We start from the raw sequence: 21752 nt of genomic DNA, 5'->3' as shown, positions 1-21752 counted from the left end.
AAGAGGGTACGATCTTTTCGCGCCTTTTTGATCTGGAATACAATGCATTGTTAGGTTAAAGAATCGTCCCGATAAGATAAATAACAATAATTGTAGTCAAAATATTCTCAAAAGTCTGGGACATCGGAAACGGCCGATGTTCGAGTGTTACGAGGAAACTTAAAACCTTTACCTAGTCTCAATCGGTTGTTGCAGTGTTGATGTAAAATTACAATATTGCTTATTTCGGTCGTCGTTTCGTTGATGAAAATTTCCATTAATTCGAATCCGACGTCTTTTGCAGATCATCTGTAACCATGTCCAGCAGCAGTCCGGCCGACAAGTCTTCCAAGAAGTTGAAGCAGGCGTGTTTACCGTTCAAGTTGGTCAATTCGCCTGGGGACGAGGCTAATTCCAAATGCCGCAAACGTAAACTCAGTGGCACTGAAAATGATGATACGCGAGTGGAGAACCCTAAGGTCGAATTGCTTAATGGAGGGACCAAGTGTTTTATTAAATCTGACGAAGTAAGTTACAAACTATGAAGCAATTATTAGATACTTTTACTTAAGCTAAATTATTACTTGATTTTATTCAAATTCAATGTTTCCTGAGTCTTGATTAATACTGAATATTTTCCTAAATGTATTATCTGTATTTGGTGTTTTAATGTATTGATTTTTAAAATATATTTTCAATACCATTCTGGAATAGTTAGAAAAATAACTTTTATTGATATGTAAATTTATGAATTTTAACAATTACAATTTATATTAGTAACTTATTTGAATATCTATTATTACTTATATTCAACAAAATGTGTTTTACTCCTTGCTTATTCAAATTGCCCTTTTAAATATTAACAATTTTCCTATGCCAAACATTTTAAAATCATTTATATTCAATATTTCATTTAAACATGAAAATAAAGGCAAATAAATAATACATTTTAATTTTCTTCAGGAAATAAATGATGAAGATAATGATATGAAAGTAACTGATGTTGAAAATCCAGATGATTCAACTGTGTCTTTGAAAAATATTGAAAATAATGATAAAATAATAACCAAAGAAGAAACATCTAAAGTTAATGAGAAAACTCTAGATGATAGTATTTCTATTTCTTCAGATTCAGATAATACTCAAAATGATACATCTGTTAATTCTTCTCTAGATAACGATAAATTAAATTCACCATCTTCAAGAAATATTACTTCAAAAAAAATGTTGAAAAAACAAGAATCTGCAAAAAAACAAAAAGAAAGACTAAGGATAAAACTGGTTAGTTGAGTATTCATACATTTTATATCTAAAGAACAATATTATTTTTAAGTTTCTGATGTTTTGATATTTTTATATAATTTTATTTTTTCGATAGGAAAAAGAAAAAGCTCGAGAAGAAAAACTCAAAGAACAAGCAGAAAAGCTTCTTTTAAAAGAACAAAAAAGAAATGCTGAAATTGAGTATGTAATATCATATACAATTATTTTACATGTAAATTAATAATTAAAATGTTTTTTTTATCTTTCAGAGCCAAACGCTTACGTGATTTAGAAAAGAAACAGAAAGAAGAAGAAAAAAAGGCTAAAGAATTAGAAAAAGAAAAAGAACGAAAGCTAAAAGAAGAAGAAAAAAAAGCTAAAGAATTAGAAAAAGAAAAACAAAAAGAAGAAAAACTTTTAAGAGAAGAAATGGAAAGGAAGAAAAAAGATAAGGTTAAAGCTGCCTTTGTTGGGTTTTTCAAAACAAAAAGTTTTAACTCTGAGACTTCTAAAAAAGATGTGGAAATAATTGATCAAGAACAAGAAACTTATTTTATGCCTTTCCAGGTAAATATAATTAGAGCTCAGATGTTTATGTACTTAAAATGAATGTAGTATGTATCCATTTATGCGCTAAAAATTTACCAAATACACATTTAAAATATGTACAAAAAAATATAAAATATGCATTTTAGCCACAAAAAGAATGCACTAGAATAAAACATACAGAATAAAATTTTAAATTTATTACAAATTATAAATGTTTGATTTTTATTAGCTATAATTTTTATAATTTTTTAATATTATATACAAATGTACATTATGAATGTTACACTATGATACGTTTTTTTTTTTTAATTTCATCAAAATTCAATCTTAAAATATTTGGGACAAAGACTATGGGTCTAATACTAGCTGTGCACACCTATGTATCATATTAAATTGTGGTTCACATTAAATTAGATCAATAGAAAAAAACTATGTAATTTCATAAACATTTTAGCTGTAGTAATAACTTATTACTTATAAGTCTAATTAATTTTTATAATTTAATTGAAATAATGTTTTACAAATAAACATTATACAACTTTTTATTCAACATTGTAAAAATAATAATTTTCATTTCTAAAAAATAACATATAAATTAAATGTTACAACATACAATTGTTTGTTTTATTATTGTGGTTTTCAAAAATTTTTGAAACAACATTCTTTAATATTTTGAATTTATTTTTTTTTCAGACTAAACAAGATATGAAAATAGCTCCATTTTGTAGAGCATATTTGAATAGCGATAGAAAAAAAATAATAGACAACTGTATTTGTCAATATGAGCAAAATAAAGACTTATTGTATTTACATTTATTAAAAACTGGGAAACACAAACCTTCCAAATCTGATAGAACCTGGCCTGTTCATAATGAAAATGATGATGATCTTATTATCATTGGTATGTATTTTATTTGAAATTGGTAGTTAAATTATTTATAATTCTTTAGTATTGTAATTATTTTTAATGCACAATACAACTTGTATTGTATTGAAACATTTTAAAAAATAGAGTAATTTTTCATTATATTAAATTGAATTTACTCTTTATTTTTCACTCTCATTATTTAAATCTTAAGTTTAAATATTTTCCTTAATATATTAATAATATAATTTGACCACTTTTTGCATACATTTTCTGTAAGTTATAGTTATCCTATATTTTTTAAAATATATTAAGCTTACAGGTTCAAAAAAAAGGAAAAAAAATTGAATATTTAGTGGGATTAAAGTCATATATCATTAATTTTGATCATTTGAAAAAGATAAGAAAATGTATAATTTAAATAATTATTTGAGTCCGGTATAAAATGTTGTGATTAATGCTAACTAATGACTAAATATAAAAATGTTTACATTGTAGTTAATATATTTGTACTATGCTTAGTAAAATTTACTGTTAATTTTTTAGGAGTCTAATTTCCTGTATTCCATTTCAAAAGAGAATATACCTGGCCACAACTGGTTTTTCTCCGGTGGTGTATAATTCTGATTGATAATGAATGGTGGAAGGGGAAAATAGGGTTCAGAGCGACATACTCGATATAAATTGATCCAAATTCCTCAGAACTTGTATATTCTCTTTTGTTTTGAAACAAAATATAGTATATGATTATCTTAGTCTTAATTTTAAACATTTTACAACCATTTCAATGATTTATACGTATCTTAAGAAGTTCAACATTATTAAATTTAATTAAATTTTGATGAATACGAAATAATATAAAACAAAAGTTAAAATAATAATAAAATTATACATTTTTGTTCTTTATCAGTACATTCAAAGTGAAAACCAATACACTTAATAGTCATAGATAACTAATAGGAATTTTGTAGTAATTAACTTACATTTATTTAGAAACTGGTTCAAATGCTGAAAGCGATGGAAACACTATTAATACTAGTCTTAAAAACAACTTTCAAAAAAACAGATGGAAATTGTTACAGTTTAAGGAAAATAAACGTCCTCCATATTGGGGTACATGGAGAAAAAAAAGTCTTTTTGTTAAACCAAGGAGACCATTTGCTTATGACAAAGTATGTATTGACTTACATTATTCTTATTTTAATTTTTACTTAATAGTAAATATTGTGTTTTATTAGATAATGTTTGATTATGAAATTGACTCAGATGATGAGTGGGAAGAAGAAGATCCTGGTGAAAGTATACATGGTACAGATAATGAAGAAGAGCCTGAAGATGATTATGAAGTTGATAATGATGTTTTTGTACCTCATGGATATTTGAGCGACGAAGAAGGTCAAGACAATGATACAGATGATGTAATAATATAAGATTTTTATGTAAATTTAAAAAATAAAATAAATATTAACTTAAGTTTATATTATTTTGAAGTCTGAAGAAGCACAAAAAGAAAAACTAAAGTTACTAGGTGAAGAATTTGAAAAAGAAATAAAAAAAAAAACAGAACGCATTAAACCAAGACTTGTAGGTTGTATATGGATACCAAATAATGTAACAAATCCTGAAAATGGTAACATTTGAATATATTTTTTAATTTCATTCTTAATTTTATTATGTTTTAAAATTATTTTAGTGAGTAAATCTGTTGCTGACACTTTATTAAAGTATCGTTGTATATGGGATGATGAAGAACCTATTATAACAGAAGCACCGGTGATAATAGATACACTTAAGGATTTAAATATATCTGAAAACAAAAAAACTTTATTACTTCCAGATTCAAGTACATATGAATATAAAAATAAATATATGTTAATGTTTATATTATTTTTAATTAAAAAAATAATTATATTAATGTTATATAAGTAAAATTGTATTTATATATTATTATAATCAAAATTTTCAAATTCAACTATTATTTAGTTAGACTAGTTTAAATTTATTTGCCGACATCATTTATTTTAAAATACAAATATTCATTAATTTTTTAGTTTCATGTTTACATTCTTGTTTGTTCTATTGTGTTTTTTTCTTATTATAACTACAATTTAGAAAATTGATTCTGAAATATTTTAAATTTATACTGGTATTATTATATAAACATTAATCTATTATTTTTAATATTAATTTTTGTTGTAGTTATTCCTGATCTTATAACATTTATACATGGAAATTCAAGTGGTATTAAAGTAGCTGCTATTAATTTTTTTGCTGAAATTGTTAAAAATGGTAAAAATATAGATGATAATAATTTAATTTCTGTAACATCTGTTAAACGAACTATAAAAGCAATTGCAACAAAAGCTTCTCATATGTCACCATGGTATTTTTGATTTTTTTTTTTTTTTTATAAAGTAGTTAATATAATAATTTTCTAAAAAAAAATTAATTTTTTGCAGGTGTGTTAGTAAAGATACTTTTGAGAAGTATGGAGTCCAATATCCTAAAAGTGTGGAAATTGAAGTTCCAAAACCCATCAAATCATCTTCAGTTAAAAAAATTACAAGTTTTATGACATTACAAAGTCAAAAAACAAATACATCTTTAATAAACAAGTAAATTTCAAGCCATTTCATGTATATTATTTTTAATCAAACCGTAATCATAAATAAATATTTACTAGTATCTTTAATTTTTATTGTTAACTTTATAGGAGCAATTTCAATAAAAAAAACTAAGGATGCTCTGCATTTTCTGGGCATTTTAATTAATTTATAACTATGAGGCATTAGGGGCTTAGTTAGTATAGAGGTTCTCAAACTTTTCAGGCTAGGCTCTCCCACTTTGATCAACCCCAAACATGAACTCCCCTTATAAAAATAATTTAATGTAATTGTATGTTTAAAAATAGAATGACGGTCAATAGTGGTTTATCTATTAGTAGTATTTACTAGTATTTATTATTTACTATATATAAGTTAACCATATTATATATCGTCGGTTAATAGGCCAACTGATTTAACTTTAAAATATGAAATTTTACAGGAAGCAATAAAATAGAGTTATTTTGTAATCCTTATAACCTACAATGTTTTTTTTTTTTTTAAGATTTAAGCTTGGTATACTTATAAATCAATATTATATTTACTAAGCTAAATCAAATATAATTTATTGTATATTACTCCAAAGTTGACTGGTCTGTTGGATACATTACTTGGCGCGTTTCATAATATTAATTATTGTGGGTTTATGGTTACTACAATTGGCTCTTAATAAAAAAACAGTTTCAAATAGTGTAACCCTCAATTAAATTTTTTATTACATTTTTATGTACAATATTATTAATAATTATTAAAAACAAAATATTATAAATAGTTCTTTTGATTCAATACAAATTATTTAACACAATATGCCAATTAAAATTTAAAATATTTTAAAAACAATATTAATTATATTATTACACAAATAATTATTAGACACAAAATAATAATAAACTTTTTGACTTATTACTCATTATTTAACACAATATTCCAATTAAATTTTAAGATAATGTAAAAACAGTTTAACATTAAAAACAAAATAATAACAGTTAAATGTTTGACTCAGTACAAATTATTTAATAATAATAAAAATACTAAATTAATAAAAATAAAATTAATTCAATGAGTTTGTTTAAATGGGATACACTTATTGGCCAGTTAAACTGTACATTTGGTATAAGTTATGTGATGGATTACATGTAACTTACACTAGTTGGCCTAAAGGCATTTAATTGAATACACAATTTTGGGGAACTTTCATGGCTTAAGTTAATTGACATTTGATTGTCGATGTGACTTGAAAAAAATAATTTAAAGATTCATACTTACATTGAAAGGTGGTCCAAACGTTTACATTGTTGAATTAAAAATGAGGGAGGACATTTCGAATAATTCATATATGGTTAGAATTGTGATTGTTTATCTTATTTAAAAGTAAAAAAAAATATTTTCATACGACTAGTTGTTCTTGAGTAATGTATGCTTAAAGTACTCTCAGTATTTATGTCTCGACTATATATATATTTTCCTTTCTAATAAACAAGCCACTGTTTTACAAGCCTAAATGTTATCACAAATAAATAATTAAAAACTTACATTCTAAATATTTCAATAAAACAAAATGTCTTGTCAGTAAAACAAAAATTTAAGAATATATTAAGTACATAGTATTTTAAAGATGTATAATAGTAATTTTAAAAACATATGCTTGCATATGTCATACATTTAGGTAAATCGAACTTACAATTATTTAAATAATGATTACTTACTTTTCACTCATACTACTATCATATCCGAATGGACCTGCTCCTGATGTCGCAACTTCAATATTAGTTTCAATATAATTATTTGGCTTGATTATTCCAGGACAATTCATATTAGAATCAGTTCCTATGTTCCTAAAGATTAAATTTATTTTATTAAAAGTTGATAGTTAATAGTATTAAAAAAATTAAAAGAGGTATTTAATAATAAATTGTATATTACTTGACTGACGTCATTTTTTTCGCATTTTTTAGAGGTCAAGTTAGCTAAATTATATTTTGGTTTTTTATTTTGGAATAAATAACTTGCGCCGTGATTTTGTTCCAAAATGCCAATCTTTTCCCATTTAAAAAAAAAAAATACTTTGCACTGTTTAAATTTAAACTATTTTATGTATAACCACAACTGTTTACTAAACTGAACACCAAAAATCAAAATATTATAAAAGTGCACTATATAGCAAATGAACGAGTCGCGGTAAACTTTTCTGTATCCGTTTCCGATTCCGCAATCGTTCAGTCGAGCACAGGTTAATGACGGTCATTATCACGATAACGAATACGATAACCGATAGACTTTAATAATTCTAAGAACAATCTCATATGCATGCACAAGTCACTCAATTTAGGTATTGAATTTTTTTCGTTTTCAAAATCGGTACGACAGAGTTAAAAGAGAAAGATTTATTTAGTTACTTTTAGTGACCCGATTTACATTTTGAAAATAGATGTGTTTTAGTTAATCTTTGTTGCTAGGTTATGTAGGAAAAATAATTGAAATTTTAGAACGGTTTGCATGTAAATAACATAAAAATAATTTTATGGGTTTTAAGAAATTAACAGTGTTTTTTAAGCCTTATTGAATAAAAAAATTAAAAATGTTTCTCCTACATAACCTAGAAAAAGGAATGATGAATTCATACATATATTCAAAATTGAAATTGGACATCAGGAAGTACTAAAAATAATCTTTCTCTTATTGGTCTACAGGCATATAAAATACAGCATGCGCCAACAGCCTTAAAATAGTTTTTTTTTCTTTATTATTTATTCATTGATAGTTCCATGAAAGATGGGTGTATGATATTCTCTTTTTAATATTTTATTAAAATTAAATGTTTTTACCAATGTTATTATTGTTAATTAGATCATGTACGAAAACTGATGAAATTGTGCCAGAATCTACTCAAAGTGATTTTATTCCAAAAAATCTTTTTAACATTGAAAAATGTCCAAACCAACCAATTAAAGATGTAGTGAAGGAAGAACAAAAAGTTAGTATTATTGGCGGGAAAAAAAGAATAACACCTATTCTTTTATCACCTAAAAAAAATTTTAAGTGTTTAGCAAATCAAAAACCTAAAGAAAAATCTTTGAGTCCAGAACTTAAAATAGTTTGTGAAGGAACATAAAATTCTATTGTTAAAACTATTTAAATACTTATTTAATTGTTATTCAAATTATAGTATTTTGAATAGACATTGTTAATATATTGTTTATACATTAATTAAATTATTCCAATTTTATTTTTTTAAGTTTTATTAAATGAGTTCAAGTAGTATTTTCAATCTGATGTATAGAAATTATGAATAAAAAGAAATATCATATTTTATATGGTTTTTTTAATTTTTATTTTTATGGTGACTGACTATGAAATGTGTACAATAATAGTGCTCAGTGATAACTGCAAATATTTTTGTATCATTTAATCAAAATGTTAGTTATAAATTAGTTTAAGTAAATTATTTACAACAATAATTTTTTGATCATAAATATATTTTATTTTAACGACAAATTATACTTGTTTAATGCATTTCTTCGATTATCAACAATATATATGGCAAAATGAACAATTTGAAAATTTTATTACCTGAGTAGTGTTTTACTATTGTTAAGGTAATTTACGAGTCGCAGTACAACTCAAGGAGGAAGCGTCGATTTCAATAAGTTCTATTAAAAAAAAAGGTATTCGGTCGATTGACGACACCGAGCAATTACGATTACGATAACCGCGAGTAGGTACCTATAAGCTATATTTATTAGCAGGGCTCGTAAGTTCATGCATTTGCATATCAATCTTGCAAAGTTATATTAATATTAGATAACATAGAAATACATTTCAAGGTATTAAGTTTAAATACGTGAAATCTTATTTTGCATGTTTTTGTATATTTGGCATAGGTTACGAATACATTTGTTTCAAAAATTTCGGAATTAAAATGAATTACTGACAAAGACTTACATAATACGCAATTCATGAAGACTCAAGAATAATATTAAATAGTATTTAAATTCTATTTTTTTATAATTGTGACATAAAAAAATAAAATATAGCTATAAAAAAAATAAATGGATAATTCGTGTTATTTTTATGATTTTTTTAAGTAAGCATATTTTAAGTGCATCATTTTAGAAATTTAGTATCTGTAAATGCATATTTTTTAACTTTTAAGGCATATTTCAAAGCGGTGGCGTATGTAGGGAGGAGTGCCTAGTGGACTACAGCCCCCCCCCCCCGAAATGTTTTAAAAAACTTAAAAATTATTTTAAACGTTTGTTATATTTTAACGATGCTTTATGCTTATTTAGAATTTGGGTACAACGTCAAATCGTTTTGGGACATCCTGTACATGAAATGTAGATAAGTACCTACTGTGTCTTGTTAGTAATTCTTAGGTACCAGTGGTAATTTAACTCTGTCCATAGTAGCCTCTCCAGAAAATTTTTTCTGTATACGCCACAGTTAGATAATATTTTAATACAGAGTAGAAAAGTTTAGTTTGTTCTGCGGTCAGGGGTCGGACGGGCAAGATCCAATGGATGATGGGTAAATGTACAATTATTATTATTGAAATATATTGATCGGTATGTATTTATAAATATATATTAATAAGAAAAAAAAGATTTCTAACGTAGTCCTCCAAAAACGGTGGTCATCTGCAATGACATTTTGTAAATGAATTAATTCATGGAGGGTTTAAAAATACACACATTATGTCATTATATTGTCGTGTTTTGATTAATAATTTTTAAGTGTAAAAACACAGTATTAATTTTATTGAAATAAAGTGAAAATAATAATGAAAATAATAAATGTTACATATTTCCTATTTGTAATTACCATTATTATTAATTATTATTAACACCATTAAGTATTGTACACAGTGACGGTGCTAGAGTTTGCGAGGCCCTGGGCAAAATTAATGTTGGGTCTTATGATTTATATCAATAAAATATTTTAAGTTCAGTTAAATCAGAATCGCGGGGCCTTAATTATAATTTAAGGCGCGGGGCCCTGGGCTACTGCCCCTATTGCTCACCCCCTCGCGCCGTCCCTGATTGTACACAGTGACGTATCTAAGATTTTTTTCTAGGAGGTGATTTAACCATAACTATTTTGTACATTTGGAGCTAAGGGGACAAATATCTTCTAGGAGGATCTTGATCATACTTTTCCAGTTTCTGTATAGTGTACTTTTATATAACATGATTTTATTTAAAACTATACCAACATTAATAATATTATACATTTATTTTCATAATAAGTATAAGTTGGATCACAAAATAATGTCAATGTCAAATTTCTGTTCGCCGATCGGTTAATTTTAAACGAGACACGATTACACGAAAGGACTGAGAGCAAATGTGAACACTGAACACATGGTTTACGCAGTATCGCTAATATAGTATAAATTAAATAATCGCTGATATAACTGATTAATAGATATATTAACTAACCATGAACATTAGGATATTAAACTATAATAATAATAATAATTCATCATAATTATCAAATGTTCACGATTTTCTTGAAACTACTAACTATATTGTCTACAACTGTCTATGTCTATTATTAACTTCTATTGATAACGAACTGATGGAATACCTAGAAATACTAAGAATCCATTACGGACTTACGTCTCAAGCATTTAATAGAAAAATAAGAAAAATGAAATTAATAAAAAAAAAGGTTCTGGGGGGTGATATATCACCCAGATCACCCCCCGTAAATACGCCACTGATTGTACAATACGAATATCTTACTCTATACTTACATTTTTCAGTCTGATCGTTAGAAAATCGTATACCAGTCTACTTGCATGTTTCTTTTCATAATGAAATCGTATGATGGAGAAGGATAAAAAGAATAAACCACGAACACTTTTTTTATCACATTTCAAGTGCAACGGACGTTTGCACTTTTAACGATATGTATTCCGCAACATATACCTAGTACTGTAATAACCCAAAAATAACAAGAAAAAAGGTGTATAGTTAGATTTATCAGGTTATAATAACCTTTCTCCTTGTTTAGAGAACAGGTTTAAAAAGGTTCGTGAGCTGATTAATGCAACTGGATAGCCTTTTAAGCTAGACATAATAGCACTTGTTCTATGGCAGACGAGTCGATGCGTCAATGGCCAATCGCCTACAATTATTGTAGAGATAGAGTAAAGGTGGAAATCAATTGACACAAACACCGTAAATATATATTAATACATTTTATTTTTTTAATGGTATTACATTTTGTATCACAATAATAATCAACTTAAATTTAGATTAACAATATATTTTTTTTTTTTATTTTTTTTTTTACAAATAAAATTTTTATATTACTTAAATTAAATGTTAATTAAAAAAGTTTTTTTTTTTTTGAGTAAAATTTTATATTACAATAATGATTAACTTACCTTAAATTTAGATCAACAGCATTTTTTTTTTTAGTTCTTTTTTTTTACAAGTTACATTTTTACAGTACATTCATGATTAATTTATCTTAAATTTAGATTAACAGTATTTTTATTTGTTTTTTGGCCCTTCTGCTTTGGAGACGGTCATTGGATATGCTCCCGATCCACACATATAGTTGAAGCATATAATCATGAGCACCAAACAAATAAACGAAACGAGATGTTAACATCTAAATACTTTTGAACTGGCCCGATTTCCAAATCAATCTTTTACCTCTTATTTTCACGTTCTTAGGCACCGCCGAAACCTCACACTCCTAGAAAAGACCAAATTTCACAAAACAAACAAAAGATCAGCTACCGTGCGGCTCCAAAAACGCAACGAGCTGCTGCTCTTGCTATGTGGTTACCGACGATCGTAGCTCTGCAACATTTCTACACTCGCAATTCGACTGCTTTGTCTTCAGCCACCGTACGGCTCCAAATATGAAATGAGTTTCTACTCTATGCAGTTGGTTACCAACGAATGTGGCCCTGTAGTATCATGAATCTTCTAATCTAACAGTCGAATTGCTAGCTACCACACGAGACTTCCAAGGTCAAAGAGATCGTTCTCTTGCCACGTCAGGAAGACCGTGTGTAGCTCTGTCCCCTCCCCCCAAGAAAAAGAACCTCACATTTCAGTACGAAAAAACCTCATTCGAACTCAAACCAAACTACCACAGATAAGACCGCAATTCACAAAAAATACGAAATGCTATCGTGCGGCTCCAAATAAGCAAGCAGTTGCTTCCCTTGACAGGTGGTTACCGACGATTGCAGCTCTCTATTATCACAAACCTTGCAATTCGAATATTGAATTGCTAACACACGAGAAATAAATTGTCATAGATTTTATTTTTTTTTATCACATGGATAACTTCATGTGTAGCTCTTACCCACCCCCCACGAATGAACTTCACACTTCAAACACAACCAGATTTTCCGCGATCTAACCACATAAATCCACAAATGGGCCAGTCCTTACCGATCGGTTACCTTTGCTCAAAGTTCTATCACTTTCTAAAAAGTACTTTTCTCTCCCTCGTACTAGTACACCACCGATTGTAGTCCAACAATCTCCAAAACCTCACACTTCTAGACAAGACCCCTTTTCACAAAACAAAAGAACAGCTACTGTGCGGTAGTTACCGACATTCGTAGCTTTGTATCATCCCTAACGTCGCAATTCGACTTCCAAATCTTCAGCTACCGTACGGCTCCAAGTATAAATTGAGTTTCTACTCAGTGCAGTTGGTTACCGACGACTGTAGCTCTGAAGTATCATAAACCTTCAAAAGGTCGTAAATGTCGAATTGCTAGCTACCCCACGGGACGTATATGGTCAAAGAGGTCGTACTCTTACCACTTCATGAATACCATGTGTAGCTCTATCTCCTACCACCGAAAAAAAGAACCTCACACTTTAAAATGCAACAACTGTAACTCTCTTGAAGTCAGACCTCAAAAGTTCGCTACCAGGTTCTCCTCCTTCTTACTCTTTCATCTAAGTCATATAAACATTAACTTCTCGTCTCGCTCATTGGCCCACTTATTTCAAGTGGTACAGTTATATGCTCGATCGGGTGTTACACAAACTCTGATTCGAATCCAAACGATAAGGGTTACAATAATTTCAATTTAAATATTTTTTTCAACGCCCTACCTTGAAGCTCTTCAAAACTATACTGAGGTTGTTCATTTCTCGTCACTGGTATCTGCTATGAGTAGTTCGACATTTGTTGATTGCTCATTCTTATACTTTGGTTGTATTAGAAATTAAAGACTGAATATCTGTCGGTTGTAAAATATAACATTTAATTACTTATTTTATAGAATACTAGCTGAATTACCCGTCGTTGCCGGGTTTAAGTATATAAATATATGTAACCAGCCAAGATTAAATTTTGTTAAATCTATTGAAATTTTTGAAAACACCAAGTTTTCTGGTAATAAATTTTGTATCTTTAGATTCAATTCGTTGACCTCCACATTTTTTGCTACTAAAATTGCTCTTTCTGCCAGCCACTCATGATTTGTGTATTGTCTGTGTACACTGGGGCATATCTGGTCAATGAGAGCATCTAGCAAATAAATGATTGTGCAGAAATCGTTCGGTAATTTTATACATCCCGTTTCATCTGTAGTAACTTTCCCATCTCCAATATCTAACAATTGTTTTGAGAATCTTTTGCACGCAGCTTTTTTTGATTGAATCGAAATCGAAGTATCGAAATCGTTCGCTATCTATCTTTATATATATTTCGACCATGAATTGTTGACAATGCTTATGCATCGTAAAATAACTTAGTCCTGATCGCGTCTAATCATCAACCGATATGCATAATAATTTTTTGAACTAACATTCTTATTTGTTTTGGCACCTGTTGCGGGATCTTTATGTTTAATATTTATGCAATACCCGTCATTTACTACCAAAAATAAAATGAATAGTTTTTAAATAGTTTTTAATAGTTTTTTAATAATTTTTTAATAGTTTTATTTAATATAATTCATTTTCAATAGCGCAGTTATCGACCTGGTCAAAAAATATTAAACCGATTTCAACCCTTTAAATTCAAAATTTCGAAAAATCCTTTCTTAGCGCACATCTACATCATAATAGCTATCTGTATGCCAAATTTCAGCCAGATCCATCCAATGGTTTGAGCTGTGCGTTGATAGCAGTCAATCAGCTTACTGTTTTATATATACAGATATTTGATATTGAATAACAAAGTATACGTATATTACTAGTCTTATTTTTCTTCTTCATTTTATTCGCCTTTCTCCAAACAATTTGTTATGAAACAACTCTTACTGCATTTGTTTTCTTTTGTCTCATCACACAGTATATATCACTAGAAATAGTTATATTATTGTGGTGGTTGTACCGTTGCTATGTTAAATATTATCCTTTTCTTTCGAGTGAGTCCTTTAATAATGTTGTTTACTTGTTTTCGTTTAACATTGTTAAATTATTCTATCTACTCATTAAAATAAAAATACATCTAATTAAAATAAAAATTAAATTGGTATAATTTAGATTATTGATTATTTAAATAAAAATAAAAATTGAATAAATTATAATTGATTTAGGCTATATCATAATATTATTTAAATTATAGAAAATATTTAATTGTTTTATTATTGTTGAATTTAAAAATGTAATGATAAAAAAAAGTAAATTTAAAGTTCGAGTTAAAAATAAAACATTTGAATACTGAAAAATTAAAAATAAGAATCTTTATGCATGAACTCTATATGATGTTTGTACAATCAAATACATGATTTACTCACTATAAGAACATTAATATAATTAAAATTAAAATTTTGAGTGTTGAGAAAATTAAAAATGAATGAGGGACTTATTAATTAGACTAACTAAAATAACTAACATTGATTAGTAAGGGTAAATTTAAAATCTTATATATATATATATATATATATATATATATACTAGCTGTCCCGACACGGCGTTGCCCGCGTATTAGTTGGTTTTTTGGCATTTTCGTAGGCCATGTATTAGTGTTATTATGTATGAGAAAATTTAAAAGTAATAGGTAAAGTATCTAAATGTTGAAATTAAGTACAAACCAATATATATATTTTCTGAATTTACGTCGTACCGAACTTCGCATTTTATACCTTTGAACATTTCTCGAAAATTCTATAACTTTCTTCATTACAACAATTGCAATGCAAAAAATAATATTGAGATAAAAAGTATCCTATATATTTATTACAATAATTGCAATGCAAAAAATAATATTGAGATAAAAACCATAGGTTAGGTTAGTTATATAATTCTCGGAACAATTCATATCTACACGCCGACGACGATAAAACACACACAATAGAAAAAAGGTCAGATTACAGGTAGCTATATAGATACTTGCGGTCGGTCACGGGAAAACCCGAAATACACCATGCAATTATACACATTTATTAAAAAGTTAATTTTTTTTTTTTTTTTAACAAAATTCTATATTACGCCATCTGTTACAATTAATGAACAATAAGCTTAAGTGATAAATAATAACAAAACAGACAGAAGAGACCGAGGGAAGAGACCTCCCATCGGAGGTACTTCAGCATGAATATAAATTTAAGGTTTTAATCCTAAAATAATAATAATTATAATAATAATAATAATAATAATGATACTACCATGAGTACATAATAGTTATGCCTTATGAGTAACAGAGATTTTTTTTTTTTTTTAGTAGTGATACTTATTATATATTATATAAGCAGGTCACGACACCATTGCCTTTTTAGTCTTTTGTGGGGATTTCCTGGAATAGTTGCAGATGATAGTTGGGCGATAAGGGGATTAGAATGATGTGTTAACTTTTTATTGAATCGTTTATAGTGGAGCTTGGCTAGTTCAGTGACGGTGGGTAAATTGAAGTCAGAATGAAGGGTATTATTTGAAACATAGAAGGGAGCTTTGGAGATGACGCGAAGGACTTTGGATTGAAACCTTTGTATACGGTTTGTATTTGATACTTTCGCTGAGCCCCATAGCTGCAAACCGTAGGACCAGATGGGTCTGAGTAGTAGTTTATATAGCAATAATTTAGTAGGTAGTTTAATATTTTTAGAAGTTAGGAGCGGTCGAAGTTGGCGAAAACGGTCGTTAAGTATTCGAGTTTTATTTTTAATGTGAGCTGACCAGGTAAGTCGACGGTCGATGTTGACTCCAAGATAGCGTACACATTGGGCAGTAGGAAGGGGTTGGTTGTTAAGGAGGAGAGTCTGACATACTCCTTGCCGGAGCGTAAAAGTACAATGGATCGATTTGGATTCGTTCATTTTAACTCCCGATTCCTTGTACCAGGCTTGGAGAAGGTTTAGGTGGTCTTGGACATAGCTGGAGGCTAGATGAGGATCAGAACTAGACGCTAAGATAGCTTTATCGTCGGCAAAGTCACCAACAAGAGTATGGAGGGAATAAGGTTGATCAGATATATATATGTTAAATAGGAGGGGAGCTGTGACTGCACCTTGTGGTACACCGGCATTAATTAAAGTGGGAACAGAAAAGGTGGAACCTACTCGCACTGAGAAGAGTCGGTCTTCTAAATAGGATTTAAGGATTAAATAGTAGTGACTAGGGAGAAGAATCTTAAGTTTGTATAAGAGACCAGCATGCCATACACGGTCGAAGGCCTGGGAGACATCTAGGAACGCACCAGTGCAGTAAAGTTTCTCTTCCAGAGCATAGGAGATTTTGTCTACCAATCTGTGGACTTGGTGAATGGTGGAGTGGCTATTGCGGAAACCAAATTGTGAGTTTGGTAAAATGTTTGCAGTGTCGACAATAGGTAAAATACGTTTTAGTAGCAGTTTTTCAAATAACTTGGAAAGTATTGGGAGAAGGCTGATTGGTCTATACGAGGTCGGGGAGTCCGGGGGTTTTTTGGGTTTTAATATGAGAATTATAGTAGAATATTTCCAAAGAATAGGGAAATAAGATAGTCTGAGCATAGCATTGTAGATTTGTGTTAGGAATAAGATAGATTTTTTAGGTAGATTTCTGATTACTTCTGCAGTTATTAGATCAAATCCAGGGGATTTTTTTCCTGGGAGCTTTTTAATATTAAAGTATACTTCACCAGGGGAGAAGGCTCGAGGAGGAGGGGACATCTGCAGTGGAGAGTTGAGAAAGCTTTCAACTTCTTGGATTTTGCTGGGTGATAGAATATTATAATGAGGTTGGAAGGTATTTTCTAAGTGTTTCATAAATATGTTTGATTTATCTTGGTCAGAGATCGCCCAGGTACCATCATCATTACGTAGAGTAGGGGGTGGATTATGAATACGTAATAGATTCCTAGAGGCCTTCCAAAGTGAACCATCATTATGTGAGAGTGAAGATGCGTAGTTTGCATAAGCTTCGGATCTATGATTAGCAAGGAGGCGTTTGAGTTTTAGTGTAAGAGCGTTGTAGTGACGCTTATCGGATGGGTATCTGGAATGTTGCCAAATTGCTCGTGCACGACGTTTCAGTGATATGAGGGTCCTGATGTGTATGGGAAGATTAAATTCAGTCTTTCTTGGAGGTGTTTGGATTGCTGATTCCCAGACGGCTGATTGAATGTTATTTGTGAGTAGGTTAACAGCATCATCAATGTTGGAAGCGGTTTTTAGACAAAGTTTTAAATCGGTTTTCTCGGATAAGATGTGACCAAATTTTTCCCAATCTGTTCGATATTGAGACAGCATCGATGAGTTGAGTTTATCAGGAGGTTGACAATCTACTGAGAGCAATACAGGTAAGTGGTCTGAACACGGGTCTAACAAGTTTTGAGTTTGTGTGTGAAGACTATTTGGAATTTTGGCGACAAAAATATCTAAAATATCAGGCATTTTATGACGAGATGTTGGCCAATAGGTGAAGTTAGGTGGAGCGAGAATTGTGATATTAGAGCGGTAGGCAGTTTGAAGGAGAGAGTTACCTCTAGGGTTAGAGGCACGGCAGCCCCACTGAATATGCTTAGCATTAAGGTCACCCCCAACTATATAATTATTATTTAAGGTGGATAGGAATTCGGTAAATTGATCGGGTGAGATTCTGTGTTTAGGAGGGCAATAAACCGCTGCTATGGTAATAGGTATATTGTTGAGGAATAATGAAACTGCACATGATTGAATGTGGTTTGTATGGAAGTTAGGTAATGGAGTATATGCGAGTGAAGCCCTAATATATATGGCTGCACCAGCGTGGGCAGAGTTGTCTGGATGATTAGCACGGTATGCATGGTAACCAGGAAAGTTTACATAGGATGTATTAGTAAAATGAGTTTCAGAAATAAGCACTATATCTATTCTTTTTTCTTGGAGGGTGATAAGAAGTTCGTTTCTATGGTTTTTAAGTCCATTAGCATTCCAGAGTAGGATTAGGAGGGATTTAGAGGTGAATGAATTATTTATCATTTTTGAATTCAATTAGTTTAGTGATGACAGTGGTTAGAAGGGTGATTAGGGGGTTAATTATTGATTTTAATTCATCTAAGAATTTGGTAAGCACGAAATCAACATTGGTTGAAGAATTATTATAATTATTTTGAGTGGTGTCATTACCTGTTACATTAGCATATGAACGATTATTAGGTTTATTAGTGGCGTGAGAGGTAGGTTGATTGGCTGGTTGGTAGTTGGACTGGTCAGCTGGAGGATGTTGAGGCTGTTGTGGATGTTGTAGACGTGCATGCGTTGGGTTCACGAGATGGCGTCGTTGCTGCTGCAGTTCTTTGTAGACAGTGCAACCTTTATAGTTTGCTGGATGGTTGGCATTGCATAGGGCGCAGGTGGCAGGAGTTTCACGTGACTTGGAACAGTTTGTAGAGAGATGATTTTTGCCACATTTAACACAGCGTGGAGTATAGCTGCAATAACTTTTGGTATGACCATAAGATTGGCAATTTAAACACTGGGGAATCTGTCGTTGTTTGTGTGGCTCTTCGACTTTTATTTTAGTGTAGAGTATGGATGTTACATCAAAAATATCACTATTATTCTCGTCGATCTCAAGGTCTACAAAGAACAGAGGTAATGGGATTTTGGTTTGATGATGAATAATATTGGTGACTTGTCTGACGGAATGACCAATTTCTTCAATTGCTGCTGAGATTTCGGAAACGGGAGTCGATGGATGGAGATTTCTTAACACTACTCTAAAAGCTTTATCAGATTTTAATTGATATGTGTGATACTCTGCATCATTGTCTTTAAGAAAGTGGATTATTTTTCGGTAGTTATCAGGAGTGTCAAGCTGGAGTTTAAGATGCGAAGATGTTGACTTACAGCTGAAACTGTCTGGGCCAGTGATAATAGCTAGTTCTTTGGATAGCTCGAAAAAATTTTTTACGCCTTTAACGAATATTGGTGGCGGCAAATCTGTTTTCTTTTGTGTATGTGTGGTAGAGTGCATGGACCCCTGACTTTGTGCATCAATATCAATTTGATTATCATTATCATTGTTTACATAATTAGTGGCGGTCGGCACCGAGTCAGGTTCGGCGAGGACAGAGTATCGGTTAGGAGAGATAAAAAATTTTGCTTTCTTGGAAGTGGAGGCGGTAGAGGTAGGTGTTTTCGGCGATTGAGGTAATGACCGTTTGTTTTCAGTTTGCGATTGAGAATTAATTTTATTTATTGTGGGTTTAGTTTTAATTACTTGATTATTAATTATCTTGATAGGTGATACGGTTTGATTCGGTTTTGTAGTATTGTTAGCTGGCATAATGAGTTTATATTATCTGAGTCCAAAGGTCACCGTGCCCGACGGTGCCTTTGGAAATGTTAAATTTGTTAAATTAATTTATATAATATTATAATAATTAATTAATAAGTAATAATAATAATTGAGAAATTACTATAATTCTTCAGAAGGAAGGCAAAAAGTCGACTGGAGAACACTGAATCCTTGCGCTGTCTTTAAAAATGCGTCGATAGGTATGACACTCGATAAATTCTGTTAAGATTAGACACACTAAAACTGAGCATTTCACGAGAACAACAGTAACGCGTGCGCATTGTACGCTGGTTGCGCGAGGAATGAAAAAGTTAATTAAAATATTTAAAATATTAAAAAATTTGAAAAAAAACTATCCTATATTTTAAGTTGGACCAAATTACACACGGTGTAAAAAATTTCATCAAAATCGGTCCAGTAGTTTCGGAGATTATCGCGAACATACATCGTGACACGAAATTTTTATATATACAGATATATAACAAAGAAGACTTTAATATTGCTATAATAATGTAATAGTTATAATATTTTTAATTATAAAAACATTAATTTAATTGATTTTGTTAAAACACTTAATAAGTACTCAATAAGTAATACAACTTATAATTATTATTGAAAGGATGTACAGAATGTAGCCTTTATATAGCCTTAATAATTTATATTATGGTAACTTAGAAAAGGTACTCCTCTAAGTTTTAGACAAGATAGTGTAATATTTTACTTGCAATGTTTCTTAACCATATCTGCTTAGAGATTCCAGTACCACCTATGTCAATAAACAGTTATTGTGTAGAGTACCACAATAGTTTTGCTTTCACAGAATAAAAATTTATTTTATTTTTTTATTTTTATATGAAATTTACAATTTATACTTAATAACACAATAAGTAAATGTGATAAAAAATTAAATATAATAAACATTGACATTGAAAAATATTATATCCAATTATTTAACGTCAGAATAACCTATAATATATGTATTAAGCCTGTAAATTGTAGTTTGTTCTCATGATAGATTATTTAGTATTTTATATTTATTAATAGGTGATTTTATTTTAAGCAATAAAAGGCTGTAAAAAGACTGCAGAGTTATAATAATGTTGGAAGTCCAAGTAAATGTTACTGGGTACTAGTTGGTTGCAAGAGGAAGGAATATATCATACAGTGGCGTATATAGGGGGGTGCATAGTGGGATACAGCCCCCCCCCCCGAAATATTTCAAAAAACTTAAAATTAATTTATACGTTTGTTATATTTTATTGGTGCTTTATGCTTATTTAGAAATAATTTAATAAAAAAATTAAAAAATTATTTTAACTGGGTTTCATTTATTTAATTTAATTGTACTTCAATAGTTCATTTAAATGCTTTAAGGTTTTCAATTTATGGTTCAATGCTTATTATTAAGAGTTAACCTAATAAATAAATAAATTATAATTGTATACCTAATACGAGTACATTTTATTCATAGCATATTTTATTATAGAAATAGTCCAGTAGACATATATATATATAGGTATATATATTAAATAGTCAAGTACCACATTTTATATCCTTTATTCATAAACATAGGATTATACTTACTATAGGAAATACGTAAATAATGTTATCAGTTGATACAATTTTTATTGCCTTTGTCAAATAGTTTTGGGACATTCTGTAAATGAAATGTAGATAAATACCTACTGTATCTTGTTAGTAATTCTTAGATAGCAATGGCGATTTAACTCTGTCCATAGTAGCTCCTCCCGAAAATATTTTCTGTATACGCCACTGTCTCAAAGCATATTTTGTCAATTT

At 29.5% G+C, this 21752-nt stretch overlaps 1 protein-coding gene across 1 annotated transcript; it reads left to right on the top strand.

The window, feature by feature from the left end:
- The first annotated feature begins 48 nt into the window (after positions 1–48).
- On the top strand, positions 49–8571 carry LOC112682534 (chromatin assembly factor 1 subunit A-B-like). The gene is made up of 13 exons (XM_025553165.1): positions 49–202; positions 284–506; positions 943–1260; positions 1358–1443; positions 1512–1809; positions 2485–2692; positions 3650–3828; positions 3895–4074; positions 4148–4286; positions 4350–4499; positions 4856–5039; positions 5116–5271; positions 8107–8571. The coding sequence occupies exons 2-13, from the start codon at positions 297–299 to the stop codon at positions 8369–8371; spliced, it is 2373 nt and encodes a 790-aa protein (XP_025408950.1). The 5' UTR covers positions 49–202; positions 284–296; the 3' UTR covers positions 8372–8571.
- Positions 8572–21752: the final 13181 nt, after the last annotated feature.

Source organism: Sipha flava, unplaced genomic scaffold (genome assembly GCF_003268045.1).
Source record: "Sipha flava isolate LNK unplaced genomic scaffold, YSA_version1 206_pilon_pilon, whole genome shotgun sequence".
Classification (NCBI taxonomy): domain Eukaryota; kingdom Metazoa; phylum Arthropoda; class Insecta; order Hemiptera; family Aphididae; genus Sipha; species Sipha flava.
The sequence above is the reverse complement of the archived record's forward strand: the minus strand, read 5'-3'. Positions and strand labels throughout refer to the sequence as shown.